The sequence below is a fragment of the Mauremys reevesii genome, linkage group 11 (genome assembly GCF_016161935.1).
Source record: "Mauremys reevesii isolate NIE-2019 linkage group 11, ASM1616193v1, whole genome shotgun sequence".
Taxonomy (NCBI): Eukaryota; Metazoa; Chordata; order Testudines; family Geoemydidae; genus Mauremys; species Mauremys reevesii.
In genome coordinates, this window is record NC_052633.1 from 47,503,737 (window position 1) to 47,518,952 (window position 15,216).

Consider the following 15,216-nt stretch of genomic DNA (forward strand, 5'->3'; position numbering starts at 1 on the left):
CTGCAGGTTTTTCTGTGGGGAAGGGATGATCTGGCCTCATAATTTGTGGCAACACACTAAATAAAACTGATTTTGGCCCCTTAATTTCAATGTGATTGTTAAACTAAGCTTCGTTAAATAATAAAATGGCGTTGTAGGCAGAGGGCTTACTAGGGGAAAAAAACACTTCATCTTGCCCGGGGCAGGAGCCAGCAATCGCAGGTTGAGTACCTAGGGGCTCTAGCTGAGGAGGTGGGGTGCACTATCTGCACAGCAGAAGAGAGTTTACTGCTCCGGCTGTTCTAACCCTTTCACGGTAGTGGTGATAAATACAAAATTGTTGGTTAATATTTATAGAAACCTAATACAGCTTTAGACCTGTTTCCTTAACTGTTCCAGTGCTGAGCTTTGGGAGCTGTATCTCAGCGCCTTTTACAACAGAGTCCAATGCTACTCGCTGGAAGCCACTGACAAAGCCCCATGACTTCAGTAGTTAGCAGGCGTGGGGCATGGGAGATCGTCTTTAAGAAAAAGCCTAACGTTGTTTGTTTATATATATAATAAATAGCTTAGGAAAGGGGCTGTTAAATCACTAGCACTTGCTGCTTTTCGGAGCCCAGCCCCTAGATTCGTATGAGGGTGGAAGATCACGCTGCAAAGCCGAGAACCAGTCCTAGTGTTGTATAAGAGGGGTAGGGGCATTTCCCCCGTAACAGAATAGCGACGTCTGCTAGCCAACGGGAGCTGAATACCTGCGGGCTAACCACACGCGCTCAACGACAACCGGCTGCAGGGCGATGGTCTCACCCACCTCCCGTCTACAACAACCAGGCAGAGACTAAATCTGAGCGGACTCTTCAAGGCCCGCGCAAGCCGGTGCAGCAGCTGCGCTCCCTGCAGCCCGGGCGGCGCAGCAGGACGCTCCCGGGGAAGCCCCCGGGCAGTGTAGTGCGAGCACCTTACCACGGAGCAGAGCCCGGTGCGGGCGGGAAGGTGTGTGGCTGCGGCGGGGAGGAGCTGGCGGGAAGCCCTCCCCCGGCTCGGGCTGTCGCGGCCAGTGGTGCCCGAGGAGCGCCAGGCGCACAGCTGGGAGCAGGGGGGCAAACACCGCGAGGAGCCCCGCTGCACCTGGCCGCTGCGGAGCCCCTGCGCCGCCCTCAGCCCCGCACCGCGGCCATGCGGCGGGCGCTGCTGCTGCTCCTGTCCGCCGCCGCCTCGCTCTGCTCAGGTAGGTGGGGACGGGCCGGGAACCGGGGTGGTCCTGTCCCCGCGTCGCGCGCCTGCCGAACTTCGCCCCGCTTCCCCGCCGGCGTTGCGCGGGCAGGGGCGCTCGGGCTCGCTCTGCGCGCGGGGCAGGGCTCGGCCGAGGTATCCGCTACCTGTGACAAGCCCGCCCGGGTCACGGTGCGAGCCCAGCCCGTGCCGCGCGGACAGCTGGCCGCCCCTAGCGTTTCGCGGGCAGATAAGAAGCTTAGTGCATTTCATTATTATCATTATCAACATGCGTGTGCGCCCCGGAGCTAGGTCGGTTAGGACTTGGAATAATGAGTCCAAAGCAATTAAACTGCCGTGTGCAGTCCGGAACTGTGATGGTAACTGAGACGTTTGCGCCCTGTGGCTTGAAGAACTCTTGCCTTGTGTGCAGGCATTTGCACATGGCAAGGCACTGACAGTGCGCCCCGATTTTCAAAAGGTGACTTGAAGCGAATTGCCGGTCCTGGCGATCGGACTTTTGTGTGTGTTTGTCTGTGGCTCCGCGCTGTGAACTTCAGGACATCACAAGTTTGCGACTCCTAGGTGTGCACCCAGTTGGGATACTTTAGAAGTAAGGTTGCAAGATGGCACAGGTGGGAGTGTCTATGTATGTATATTACGGGACAATGTTTCAAAAGTTACTAGGGATTTTTGGGTGTCCAACCTGAGACATTTTGAACAAGCCTGTTATTCGAACCCAGCACTAACGAAAAATCAGACCTCTTTAAGAATTTTCAAGTTTGGGTATTCAGTTTAGTAGTCACTTTTGAGAATTTGTGCATACTGTTTTAGGGGTTTATCAGTTTTTCTCATTCTTTCAAATGTGGATTAGTACAGTTACTTATAGTGGAGAAAAATTATTTAATTAACTTTTGTATTGCAGTGCAGATTGCAGCAGATATGCACAAAGAGCCTAATCACCTATTCTGTGTGAGCCCAGAGTTCCTATTGGCTTCAGAGAGAGGTTTGGGTACAAGACAAATGCAGGTTGGGGCCCAATCTGTTCTCTAGAAGTTTTTTATTTAAGCACACAGAAAAATATAGTGCCATCAGTTACAAAAGCTGGCTTTTCTCTTTCCAGTCACCTCTTGGATAGTAGTTTGTTAGGCTGATGTTCCTTATGTTACACAGTAAATGGAGACATATAGTTAGCAGCTGAAAATAAGCTCTTCCTGGGTTCTTGATAAAAAGCCCAGTCATTGAGTTTAAAAGATTTTCTCTTTCTGTATATGCGAGTATGCTATTTAGTACTACAGTGAAATGAAATGGACTGTGCCTCACCTTCTGGGTTTTCCATTTTTGGTCATGTTTTAATATTTGCCTAAACTTACTGTTCATCTAAGTATGGTATTGAATCATAAAAATTAGGGCAGTGAAGGATTGTTCCCTGTAGCCTGTTTTTTTCCTTTAAAACTAAAATGTCTCATTTTGTGGCCTTCATTGATTCCCTTCAGAAGACTGTTCCACAGCCTAATAAATCTCACTAGTCTAGATTGCCATTTATATGGGGGAAAGTCCCCATAATTTTCTGGACCCTTAAAGTTTAAACTCATGCTGTTTCTTCCTAATCTTCCTTTCTGGGGTCTTCATCAAGAGCTGAGCTTCCTGTCCAGCTGCTCTTTAGAACAGTGGTTCTCAAACCGTGGGCTGTGACGCAGTTTTAATGGGGTCGTCAGGGCTGGCATTAGATTTGCTGGGACCTGGGGCCAAAGCCTGAGCCCCACCACCCGGGACCAAAGCCATAGGCTTCAGCCCTGCATGATGGGCTCAGGTTACAGGCCCTCCACCTGGGGCTGAAGCCCATGGGCTTCGGCTTTGGCCCCTCTTCCGGGGCGGTGGGGCTCGGGCTTTGGCTTTGGTGAGCCTCCTGGGGTGGCAGGGCTCGGGCAGGCTCCAGCTTCAATCCCTCCCTCTGGGGTTGTGTAATAATTTTTGTTTTCAGAAGGGGTCATGGTGCAAGGAAGTTTGAGAACTCCTGCTTTATAGGATAGTTTCTCCTCAATGCAGGGAACGGTGTCAGGATCATTTTCTGCTGCTGTATCTTTACGAGTTTTAGGTCAAAGAAGTGGCTGGATCTTTGAGGGAGTGGCTTTCATTCTGCTCCAGGTATTCAGTCTTCACAACCACCAAGCCCTGATCATGTGCCATTGGCAGAGACACCTCTATGGATATGTCTACAGGGGTTGTCAGGGAGGGGTAGTACCTCTGATAGGGGAGCAGTCGTACTCCTAGGAGTAGCTCATCCACTTTGGTCCCCACTTGACACCCAGCTCTCACCTGTGGCTCCAAGTAGCTGTCAGCATGCGACAGCGGCCACACCCCAGAAACCGTCTCGACTGGCGGGCTAAACCAGGTGAGGGTAGCCGATGAGTCTGAGACCCTCGGTGAGTTAGGGCCTGTCTACCCATTGCATGCAAAGGCTGGATCCGGCTGACTGAGGAAACCTGGCTCAACGGTCAGGAAGGCGGTGACAGCAAGCGTTGTGGAACGCTCAAGAGCACGACAAGACACGTAGGTGTCCTGGTCATCCACTGGGCCCTGCCCTATCTCCAGCCGTCTCAACTCTTGTCCTGCCACTGGATACAGATAGGAACTGGGAAGAGAGAGTGAGGTTGACGTTGCGCAACTCTCCCTCACTTTAATCCAATTCACGCGCAAGTCTCAACATCATATCATATCACATCATATCAAGTCCTGTGGCGATGGGCGAGCGACGAAGCAGCAGCTGTGGATACACTGGGAGCTGTAGCCGCAGACCTGCACACAGGCGGCTCAGGTATAATGGTCGTTCCTCACTGACCGAAGCAGCAGTGGAGCTCGGCGTCGTCTTGAGCGACTGAGCAGCCCTATTCAGGATTGCACTGCTCACCTCTGTAGAATGAGGAGGGGGCTAGAAAAGGTGCCCTAAACATTGCCTGTTTCACCTTACCCTGGCCAGCATACCACGGGTGGCGGGGATCCCATAAAAGCGGTCGAACAAAAACAAAACTTAGAGTGACACCGATCACCATTGGCACATGGAATGTGCGCACGCTACTGGACAACATCACGGCAGACAGACCGGAGAGAAGAACAGCACTTGTCGCCAGAGAGCTCGCACGCTACAACATTGACATTGCAGCCCTTAGAGAAACTTGCCTTGCTAATGAAGGACAGCTGTCCGAGTCAGGCGGAGGCTATACATTCTTTTGGAGTGGCTGCAGAAGTGATGAGCGTCGCGAGTCTGGAGTTGGCTTCACCATCAAGAATCATCTTGTTCGGAAACTTGCCAGTTCCCCCAAGGGTGTGAATGACCGACTCATGACAATGCAGCTTCTGCTTCAAAAAGGAAAACAAGCTACTTTGATCAGCGCATACGCTCCCACAATGACCAACCCAGAGGATGTGAAGGATAAATTCTACGAAGAACTAGATGCTATGCTATCATCAGTGCACCGCACAGACAAGCTGATCCTGCTTGGTGATTTTAACGCAAGAGTCGGATGCGATGCCGCAGCCTGGGAAGGAGTCATCAGGAAAAACGGAGTGGGAAAGCGTAACAGCAATGGCCTGTTACTGCTGAAAACTTGTGCAGCACATGACCTTCTGATCACCAATATGGTCTTCCGCCTCCCTACCCGTAACAGGACTTCGTGGATGCATCCCCGTTCCAAGCACTGGCATCTGATCGACTGTGTCATCGTCAGGAGAAGGGACAGACAAGATGTCAGGGTTACAAAAGCTATGTGTGGCGCTGACTGTTGGACGGATCACAGGCTCATAGTATCCAAAATGAAGCTCCGTATCATGCCGAAGAGACGACCACAAGGCTGTAAGGCTCTCAAAAGGATCAACGTGTCGAAGCTGAAGAATAGCTGCATCACTGAAAATCTAGTGGAAGACCTAGAGAATGAGCTTGCTGATCTTCGTATTGAGGATGACGCTGAGAAAGACTGGGAGCGATTCCGCAACACTGTCCATACAGCTGCATGGAAGGTATTGGGGCCCTCCACACGCAGGCGGCAAGACTGGTTTGAAGAAAATGATGCAGAAATCTAGGCCTTACTTGCTGAGAAGCACCGCCTGCATCGTGCATATCAGAACAACCCATCCTCAGCCTTTATCAACGCTCGCAGAACAGTACAGAACTGACTGCACAAAGTTGCGGGACTTGTGGCTGAGCGCCAAAGCAGATGAAATACAGGCGTATGCGGACAGGAACGACTATAAGCAGTTCTATGAAGCCCTCAACACACTCTATGGTCCACAGTCTTCTGGGAGCTTTCCCCTCCTGAACTCTGATGGCACTGTGCTCCTTACAGAGAAGACGCAGATTCTCCACAGATGGGCTGAACATTTTGAAGCAGTTCTCAACTGCCCCTCAGTCATCAATGATGAGGCCATTGACAAGATGCCCCAGGTTGCAGTCAATGACTCCATGGATGCTTCACCAGAAGAGGACGAAGTGAAGAAAGCCATCAACCAGCTGTCAAGTGGCAAAGCCCCAGGGTCAGATGCCATACCAGCAGAGGTGTACAAAGTCGGTGGATCCGTGCTGCTACGGAAACTCACTGAGCTGTTTCAGTCCTTCTGGAAGCAGGGATCCATTCCACAGGAATTTAGAGACGTGTCCATCGTGCACCTCTATAAGAGGAAGGGCAATTGCCAGGTATGCGACAATCACCATGGAATCTCGCTGCTCTCTACAGTGGGGAAAATTCTTGCATGGGTTCTGTTGAACTGATTGATCACTCACCTGGAGCAGGGCTTACTGCCAGAATCACAGTGCGGCTTCCGTAAGGGACATGGGACTATTGACATGATCTTCGCTGCACATCAGCTACAGGAGAAATGTCAAGATCAGAATCGTGAACTCTACACAACTTTTGTGGACCTCACGAAAGCGTTCGACTGTCAGTCGCCAGGGCCTGCGGAGGATCATGTCAAAATTCGGCTGTCCAGACAGATTCATACGAATGGTACGTCAATTTCATCATTGTATGATGGCTCATGTCCTGGATGACGGTGAAACATCTGAGGCCTTCCCAGTCACCAACGGCGTCAAGCAAGGGTGTGTTTTAGCACCCACTTTGTTCAGCATGATATTCTCTGCCACTCTGACTGATGCCTTTCAACACTGCACTGAAGGAGTAGGCCTGAAGTACAGAACTGACGGGAAACTATTCAATCTGAGGCGACTGCGTGCCATCACCAAGGTGAAGGAAACTGTACTTCGAGACTTTCTCTTTGCCGATGATTGTGCTCTGAATGCTAGTACAGAGCCAGAAATGCAAGCCAGTATGGACAAGTTTTCATCTGCATGCAACAACTTCGGTCTTACCATTAACATCAAGAAGACTGAGGTCATGCACCAGCCAGCTCCCCATGCTCCGTACTCAGAACCGTCCATCACTGTAAATGGACAGAGACTTCAGGCAGTGGACCACTTCACGTACCTGGGCAGTACCCTTTCCCGAGCAGTGTCAGTCGATGATGAAGTAAACTGCAGAATTGCTAAAGCCAGCTCTGCATTTGGCCGATTGCGCTCCAACGTCTAGGAATGTCGAGGGAGCAGCCTACCAACGAAGCTGAAGGTCTGCCGAGCAGTGGTGCTTCCAACTCTGCTGTACGCCTGCGAGATGTGGACTGTGTATCAGAGTCATGCACGAAGGCTCAATCACTTCCACATTTACTGTCTGCGAAAGCTTCTAAAAATCAGATGGCAGGACAAAGTGCCCAATACTGAAGTCCTTATCAGAGCCAGTCTGCTGTCAGTTCACACACTGCTGATGAGAGCCCAGACCAGATGGGCCAGACATGTCGTGAGAATGTCAGACGAGCGCATTCCTAAACAGCTCTTCTATGGAGAACTCACCCAGGGAAAGTGCTCCCATGGAGGACAAAAGAAGCGGTTCAAGGACAGGCTGAAGACCTCCCTGAAGTCCCTCGAGATCAACACCGCCACATGGGAAACTCTCGCACTGAACCGTCCAGCATGGCGCAGCCTCATTCACACAGGCAGTAATACCTCTGAGGCGAGGCGTACTGCTGAGGCTGAAAGAAAGCATGAGCTGCGCAAGTCCAGAGCTGCCCGCACATCATCGACAGTACCATCACATGTCTGGCCAACGTGTGACAGGACGTTCCACGCCTGAATCGGACTGATCAGTCATCTTCGGACGCACAGAGTCCGGTCATTGAACGAATGAGTTGTTGAGGTCTTCATCGACAACGATGGCCGAACATCATCACACTACACTGCACTACAGCCAGCCTCCCAGCCCAGGTAGACACTCATGCTAATGGGGCTTCAGCTAACACACTAAAAATGGCCATGTGGATGTTGTGGCTCCGATGGCAGCCTGAGCTCTGAAGCTCAGCCAACCGACCCCATGGTCTGAGCTCCACTGGAGCCGGAACATCTCCACTGCTATTTTTAATTCCCACAAAAATTTTAGCTCTGGCAGAGCTAGCACAAGTCTGTCTACCCAGGTTGGGAGGCTCACTCCTAAATGCAGGGTAGTTCTACCCTATAGGATCAGGAAGAATAATGCCTGAAGCATGCTGCTGACCTGATGAACCTTCCCCCATCCTCTCTGTGTGTCTCCCACCTCAGGCTGGCCCTGTTTTAGATCCCCTCAGATGGTGACACTGAAGGGAGCACTGAGGGCATCTATTATATATTTTTTTCTGATATTCACCTACATTCTCCTTTCTTACATTTCATCCCATCACTCCTTCTTGTACCCAGTCATTGCCAACTTCCTATAATTCTCCATCCATGGTATTTACTTAAAAATATTAGAATTGCTTAGCTGCTTCCCCCTCTTCCTGAATAGATGCTTAGTCTCTCCTCACAAATTAGCCTTTCCAGACGCTCTGTTGGTCTTCTTTCAGCAACCTTTGGATTGTCAATATTTATTTTGGTGGGAGCTGGGGGTACCCAGCCTATTGCAGGATTGGGTCCAATATTTGTACATAAAATCAAAGTCAGCTACCTGTTAATATTTGGGATTTATAGAGTGTCTGAGACATGCATCTATTATTGGGAGTGGACTACATCCACCCTGATCAAATTGGCCCTGTCAGCACTGGTTCTTCACTTGTGAAGTAACTCCCTTCTCTTCATGTGTCATTATATAATGCCTGCATCTGTAATTTTCACTCCATGCATCTGAAGAAGTGGGGTTTTTTACCCACAAAAGCTTATGTCTAAATAAATCTGTTAATCCGGTGGCACCGTAAAGACTCCTTGTTGTTTTTGAGGCATGTAGTGTATGGATTATATTACAGTACATGTTGGCAGTGTATGGGACTTACATTATATTCACTTCTATAATGTATTTATTAAAAAGGGTAACCAGATATTTCCTTTCTTTTAAGAGTTTGTAAGTGCATGTGTAACCTACACACCTCCTGGATATGGTGTTCTGTCCCATCTGCTGGCATTTAGTGAGAGAAATAAAACGAGTCTGCTCTACAGCCTTAGCTAATAGCCAGTTGGCTTTTAGCTCATGTGATAGAGGCTCATGCATTAAGCTCCAGAGGTGCCAGGTTCAGCCCCACTCGCCGATGCCTGGGGTTTGTCAGCATTACACATGCTTTCCTTAAGAGACATTGTTTTTTTAATTAAGTTTTTTTCTTTATGGGAATTAACAATAAAATGCGAAAACCACATGATCATCCCTGTACATGTTATGAAAGGCATGTGTGTTTCTGTGGATGCCATTTTCTATGTGTATATATGAGAAGGTGTGAGTGTAAAACGAACATACAGGAGCAGATCTTCAGTTGGTGTAATGAAGCTACATCAGTTTACACAGCTGGAATCTGGTGCACAGTAATTGTCTAAAATAGCTTTTTTTCTTCAGAATAGGTGTGTTATTGGCTTTCTGTGTGAAAGGACCAGAGGCAGGACAAGCTGCTGTTGAGAATAGTCAAATAAGAGACGTGTCAAAATACCAAAAGAGAAAATCTGTTCATTATGAAAGAAGTAGTTATGTTGAAGCATTAGCACATGACAATCTTTTTATGCCACAGGATTGCAGTCATAGTCAGCTACAAACACAGTGACTCTTGAGGCTGAATTCTCTGTCACACTCCTTGTGTTCTGCACAGAGTGTTACCAATAAGTTGAATGATAAAATACAAGCTTTAAATATTGAGCAAGGAGAAAATATTGTATAATTTGATGAACAGACTGGTATATGTATGTACAGTGTGTGAATGAGTCTTTCATTCAGTTTGTTAATTACTTTGCACAATTAGTAATTTCAAATTTGTATTTTTTTTATATATGGTATATGCACAAATCTAGCATATTTGTGTGTGTGTATGTATATGTATATACACACACATTTTTTTCATGTCCTTCTCTTTATGTACTTAGAGAGAAGGAAAGAAACTAAAGAACCAAGTAGCTGAGCTATTCACACAATGTAATTTACTATTAAAATCAGCTACTATCTTGAGGGCCTTAAAAGTGGTCAGTATAGTACCAATCTTAATAATTAATAATAATAATAATTGATAATTCATAAAAAGCTAAGGTGAGCCAGGGACTATAGAGAGTTGAGCGTTACATCAGTAAGAAAATAGTTGAGAAGATAGAATGGAAAGAGGAATGAGCTATAGTACTGTAAGGCACCTTTGTACCCGTATGCCAGCTCTCTCCCATCGGCATAGAGCGGCTATATGGGAGACCTTACAGTGGTGAAGCTGCAGCAGTACAACAACTGTGCTGCTGTAAGGTCTGCAGTGTAGACATAGCCTTAGTACTAGAGTGTAAGAGGTAGACCTGTCATGGAATAAAAACCTGTTTAAATGTTAGGAATCAAAATAGGAATAAATGGCTGCCAAGTCTGACTTTGGAGTAGATGTTAACAATAAGTATCTGAAGTAGCTCTACTGCTAACATTGATGTTAAATATTGTTATTGACAGCTTGGAAGATCACAGGTTTTTGTTTCTTTGAAACCTGTTGAAGAGTTCAATATTGGAGGCCATAAAGGCCATTTGGTGTTCTTGCAGGTTAATTCCTATGCTTTTGTGAGAGAGACTGCAAAGATGTATCATTAGCCTCCGAGTTCCTTGATACAACACTGAGGCCTGGTCTACACTGCTGCTTAAGTCAATGTAAGTTATGTCGCTAAGGGGTGTGAAAAAAATCACCCCTCTAAGCGATGTAGCTTATATTGACCCAATGTGGCGACTACACTGCGCTATGTCAGTGAGAGATGCTCTCCTGCCAACTTAGCTCCCACTTCTCAGGGAGGTGAAGTACTGAAGTTGAGGGAGAGTGCTCTGCCATTGACTTACTGCATCTTCACCAGATATGCTAAATTGATGCCACTACATCGATTGCAGCAGTGCCGATTTAGCATGCCAGTGCAGAAAAGTCCGGAGACATCAGACTCTGAGGACAGCATTGGAACTTCTAAAAGAAGAGCTGGAGCTGTCCTGTCAATGAACTTTAATACTTGAGTCTAGTATAATAGTCTTCTCCACTTGCTGCTGGCCTGGTGAGGGTGTAGAAATGCTACTATTGCCAACTAATAGAAATTCTCCTTTAGTTTAAAGGTAACCTGTATGGGGAAGGGAAAAGTATCATTTTTTTGGTTTTTCATTATGATGTTAAAAAAATACCTGAAATGTATATGTATGTTTAAAGGTTTTGTTTTCTGCTTATTTTGTACACTAGAAATCAGATCCCATCTAGTCTGGAAGACTGATAACTGGAGAACTAGTGAAGTGATGACATAAGAGCAAAGAGAATGAAAGCTGAGCAACTGAAAGGGAAGAGATTTGTAGACATAGGCCCTAATGTTTAGAAGTATTTAGGCACTGCTGTGCTCAGTGTTTGCAACTCCACCCTGATTTAGGAGCCTAGCTTTCATTTTTGATTTAGGCACTTATTGACTGTCAATAGGATTTTAGCCCCAAAGTGCCTAAAACCTGATTTCTTCTAAGTAGAGCAGTGCTTGCCAAGATTCATGCCCTGGTCAATTCCTCCATGCACTCACTTTTGAAGTGTATAACCTAGAGGTGCACAAAAACATTGGAAAATTTTCCACAGCATTTTTTGCTGATTCATTTCAGGCTATCTTGGGGGCCTTTATATTTTGCTTTTATGTTACATTTGACAAACTAACACTTTTTCTTCTCACAAAACAGCATTCTTGTGATGGAAAGTAGCCCATTTAAAATTAAAATACATTGAATGTGGCAGAGGTTTTTTTTATTTTCAAATTTTTAAGTTAATACAAAAGAACTCAAATATTGAGTCTATTCATCTCTCATTGTGACTATTTCACACACCTTTTTATATAAGCCATTTTAAATTTTATTGAAACAATACAATTTAGCTGCTTACTTGGCAGCATCTTGTTATAATCCTCCATTATAATGTATCTTCTCTTCTTCCCTTCAGTAGCTCTCGTTTCATGGATATATAGAGTTTTAAGGTCAGGAGGGACCATAAGATCATCTAGTTTGACTGGATCTAGTCATAGGCCATTATATTTCACATGGTTACCCCTGTATTAGGGTTGCCAGGTGTCTAGTTTTCGACTGGAATGCCCAGTCAAAAAGGGACCCTGGCAGCTCTGGTCAGCATTGCTGACTGGGCCGTTAAAAGTCCAGTGAGCGGCACAGGCAGGCTCCCTACCTGGTTCTGCATGACTTCCTGGAAGCTGTCTGCATCTCCCTCTGGCTCCTAGGCAAAGTGACGGCCATCGGAGGTCTGCATGCTGCCCCTGCCCGCAGCACTAGCTCAAGTGCTCCCATTGGCCAGGAACTGCGGCCAATGGGAGATGAGGGGGTGGTGCCTGCAGGCATGAGCAGTGTGGAGAGCCATGTGGTTGTGCCTCCACTTAGGAGCTGGAGGGAGATGCCGGAAGCTTCCTGGTAGCCACCTGAGGTAAGCACCACCTGCAGCCTGCACCCCAGCCCCATACTAGAGCCATACTCCCCCTGCACCCCAATCCCCTGCCCCAGACTGGATCCCTCTCCTGCACCCCAATCCCTTCATCTCTGGCCCTACCCCAGAGCCCAAACCTGCAGCCGGATCCCTCACCCCCCCCAAACCCTAACGCCTGCCCCATCCCAGATCTCCCTCCCACACCCTGAACCCCTCATTTCTGGCCCCACCCTGGAGACCACACCCAGAGCCCATACACCCTCCCACATCTCAGCCTCCTGCCTCAGCCCAGAGCCTCCTTAGGTACCCCAATCTCCTGCCCCAGTCTGGAGCCCTCTCCTGCACCCCAAATCCCTCATCTCCAGCCCCACCCCAGAGCCTGTATCCACAACCAGAGCCCTCACTGCTACTCCCCCTGCACTCCACCCCCTGCCCCAGGCCAGTGAAAATGAGTAAGTGAGCGAGGGTGGGGGGAGCAAGTGACAGAGGGAGATGGCGTGTATGGGGGGAATGGCCTCGGAAAAGGGGCAGGGCAGATGTGGGCCAAGGGTGTTCAGTTTTCTGCAAATAGAAAGTTGGCAACCTTACCCTGTATTGAGCCCAATAACTCGTTTGGCTAAAACATACCTTCTAGAAAGGCACCCAGTGTTACTATTAAGATATCAAGAGATGGAGAATCCACCTCTTCCTATGCTAGTTCGGTTAATCACTCTCACTGTTAAAAATGTGTGCCTTATTTCTACTTTAAATGTGTCTGGGCCCTGTGTCCAGTCATTGGTTCTTTGCTATGCCTTTCTCTGTTAGATTTAAAAAGATCCTGTTAGTAACAGGTGTTTTCTGCCTGTGAAGATACCTGTACACGCTAATCAAGTTACCTCTCAATCTTTTTTGGGGATAAATTAAACAGATTGAGCTTTTTAAGTCTTTTGTTATAAGGCATTTTCTCCAGCCCCTAAATAATTTTTGTGGCCCTTGTTTGTTCCCGCTTCAGTGTTTCAATATCCTTTTTTGAAATGTGGACATCAGAACTGTATGCCACTATGTGTCTCACCAGTGCAGTACAGAGGTAAAATCAACTTCCTACTCTTACTCATTTCTCTCTGTATATCCAAGGATTGTGTTAACTCTTTTTTGCCACAGCATTGCACTGGGAATTAATATTGAGTTGCTTGTCTGCTATGACCCTTAAATCCTTTTCAGAGTTCTCTTTATCTCCTCAATACACGAAGGGCACTTTAAATTCATTTTAGGAATTTTAAATCATCAATCATGGCTTCAAAAGCCAGATTTAAAAACTTATTTTTCCTTTTCAGTCATGAAAACTGTAGACTCTTGAAGAAAATAAGACTAGTTTTGCAATTTTATTTGACATCTTATCTTTTGTATAGTTATTTGATAAGAGTCACATTCTGCCTGGTCCTTCAGCATGTGTGCAGTGATAGGGAAGTGTGACAGGGTGCTGGGCTGGGACTCCTGAGCCAGACCTCAGTCATGCCAGCTCTGATTAAGAGAGGTAAATTGGGGCTGGCTAGAGAAACCTGTGCCTGATTGGTGAAGGGGAAACAGCTGGCAGCCTAATTAGCCAGGGGCTATATACAGGCCCAGAGGAAGCCAGAGAGGGGTAGGGGTAGTTCCAGCTCTTCTGGTTGTAGAGATTGTGAGGCCCTTAAGACTCAAATCCCCAAGCTGTAGATGGTGAGAAAGTGGTGGGATTGCATCCTGTAAATAAACTGCACCGGTGATTGTTGAGCCAGAAGGTCTCTGAGCGACTTCTGGAACAGAGCAGAGGCAGGAGCAAAGGCATCTCTGTTACAGATGGCAACAAGATGCTTCTCTATCTGAGTAAAGGTCTGCAGTCAGTGGGTGAGGGACTAATCACTCCCTACTCCCGCTAGAGCTCATGGTGCCCTAAACTGGGTGGGGGAGGAAGCAGAGCTACGTATACACACCACATGCCAGCCAGTGCAGTTGGGAGATGTCACCATCTCATGAAGTAGTGTTGCCATGTCTGTGCACTGGAAGCTCTTTGAGGCATGTTTGAGTTTACTATGGCCTAAGTAACTGTAAACAGGAAATCCAGGCAGTTGTGCTAAATGAGACAAAAATCTCTCTCAATTTTGGGGTAAAATGTGGTTTGTTTTTTCTTTTAGATAGTTATCAACAAATGTGACAGTAAAAGTTTAAGTGCACAGAAAATGAAGTTATTCCAAATAGAAACATTTATTCAGGATTTATCTTTTCCTCTCATCAGAGATTATGATTACAATAATACAAAATAAACACTTAATGTGTAACCCAATTTCAATTTTATTGTGATGCACTCTACTGCCCTGAAGCAACTGGGTATTACAGATAACCTTCCTTTAAATCATAATCCTAATGCTAATACCTTGGTAATCTGTATCTTTACAGTGAAAATGGCTCGGAGGTGAAGTGCAAAACCCTCTATGGTTCATAAATGGTACGGAGTTTGCTTAGTCCCTCAGTTTTTAATTTTTTTTTCCAGTTTGTGGCAGACTCTTAGCCAGAGTATGCTAAATGTACTCTTGCTTTTTTTTCCTTTTTTTTTTCTTTTTGGAGTTGTCCTATATACTTGTGGCATTTAAGTGTTTCTTTTAATTTTTTAAACTCCCCCCGCACACCCCAAATCATTAAATCTTCCATCTGTTGTTCACTTATCTGGGTTGGCCCTTATATTATTCCTGGGGAAATTCTGCGCCACTGCAGTGCAGCAGAAAAATGCCCCCCACAGATTTTCTTTGCTTCCTTGCAGAAAGTGCTTTCTGGGGGGAAGTAAAGAGGATCTGCACCAGTACTCAGTCACCCCTCCCGGGCAGCTCAGTTCAGGCAGCTGGGGCTAGTGTTAAATCACTGGGGAGGTGGGGAGTCAGGGGATGCCCTGGCAGCCCAGGGATGCTAGTCCCAGCTGAGTGTGGGGGGGTGGAAGGATGGAAACAGAGTTCCCCTTTCCCCTCCCCCTTCCCTACACAGAGTAGCCAAAGCTGGGTCAGATCAATAGAGCCCTGCCTATCTGCAGATATCTGCTTCATATCCGTGGGTATCTGCATCTGCAGACACACACATCCA

General features: G+C 47.0%; 1 protein-coding gene across 4 annotated transcripts in view; it reads left to right on the plus strand.

The window, feature by feature from the left end:
* The first annotated feature begins 805 nt into the window (after positions 1 to 805).
* The window catches only part of ACVR1C (activin A receptor type 1C), a 52,394-nt gene continuing 37,983 nt past the window's right edge, over positions 806 to 15,216 (plus strand). The window contains exons 1-2 of one of the 4 annotated variants that reach the window (XM_039494507.1): positions 12,060 to 12,129; positions 13,121 to 13,195. In XM_039494507.1, coding sequence (XP_039350441.1) covers positions 13,162 to 13,195 — 34 coding nt within the window. In that variant the 5' untranslated portion in view covers positions 12,060 to 12,129; positions 13,121 to 13,161. Of the gene's footprint in view, positions 1,208 to 12,059; positions 12,130 to 13,120; positions 13,196 to 13,761; positions 13,993 to 15,216 lie in introns of those variants that run through there. The other 3 variants (XM_039494505.1, XM_039494509.1, XM_039494506.1) reach the window with 3 other exon arrangements.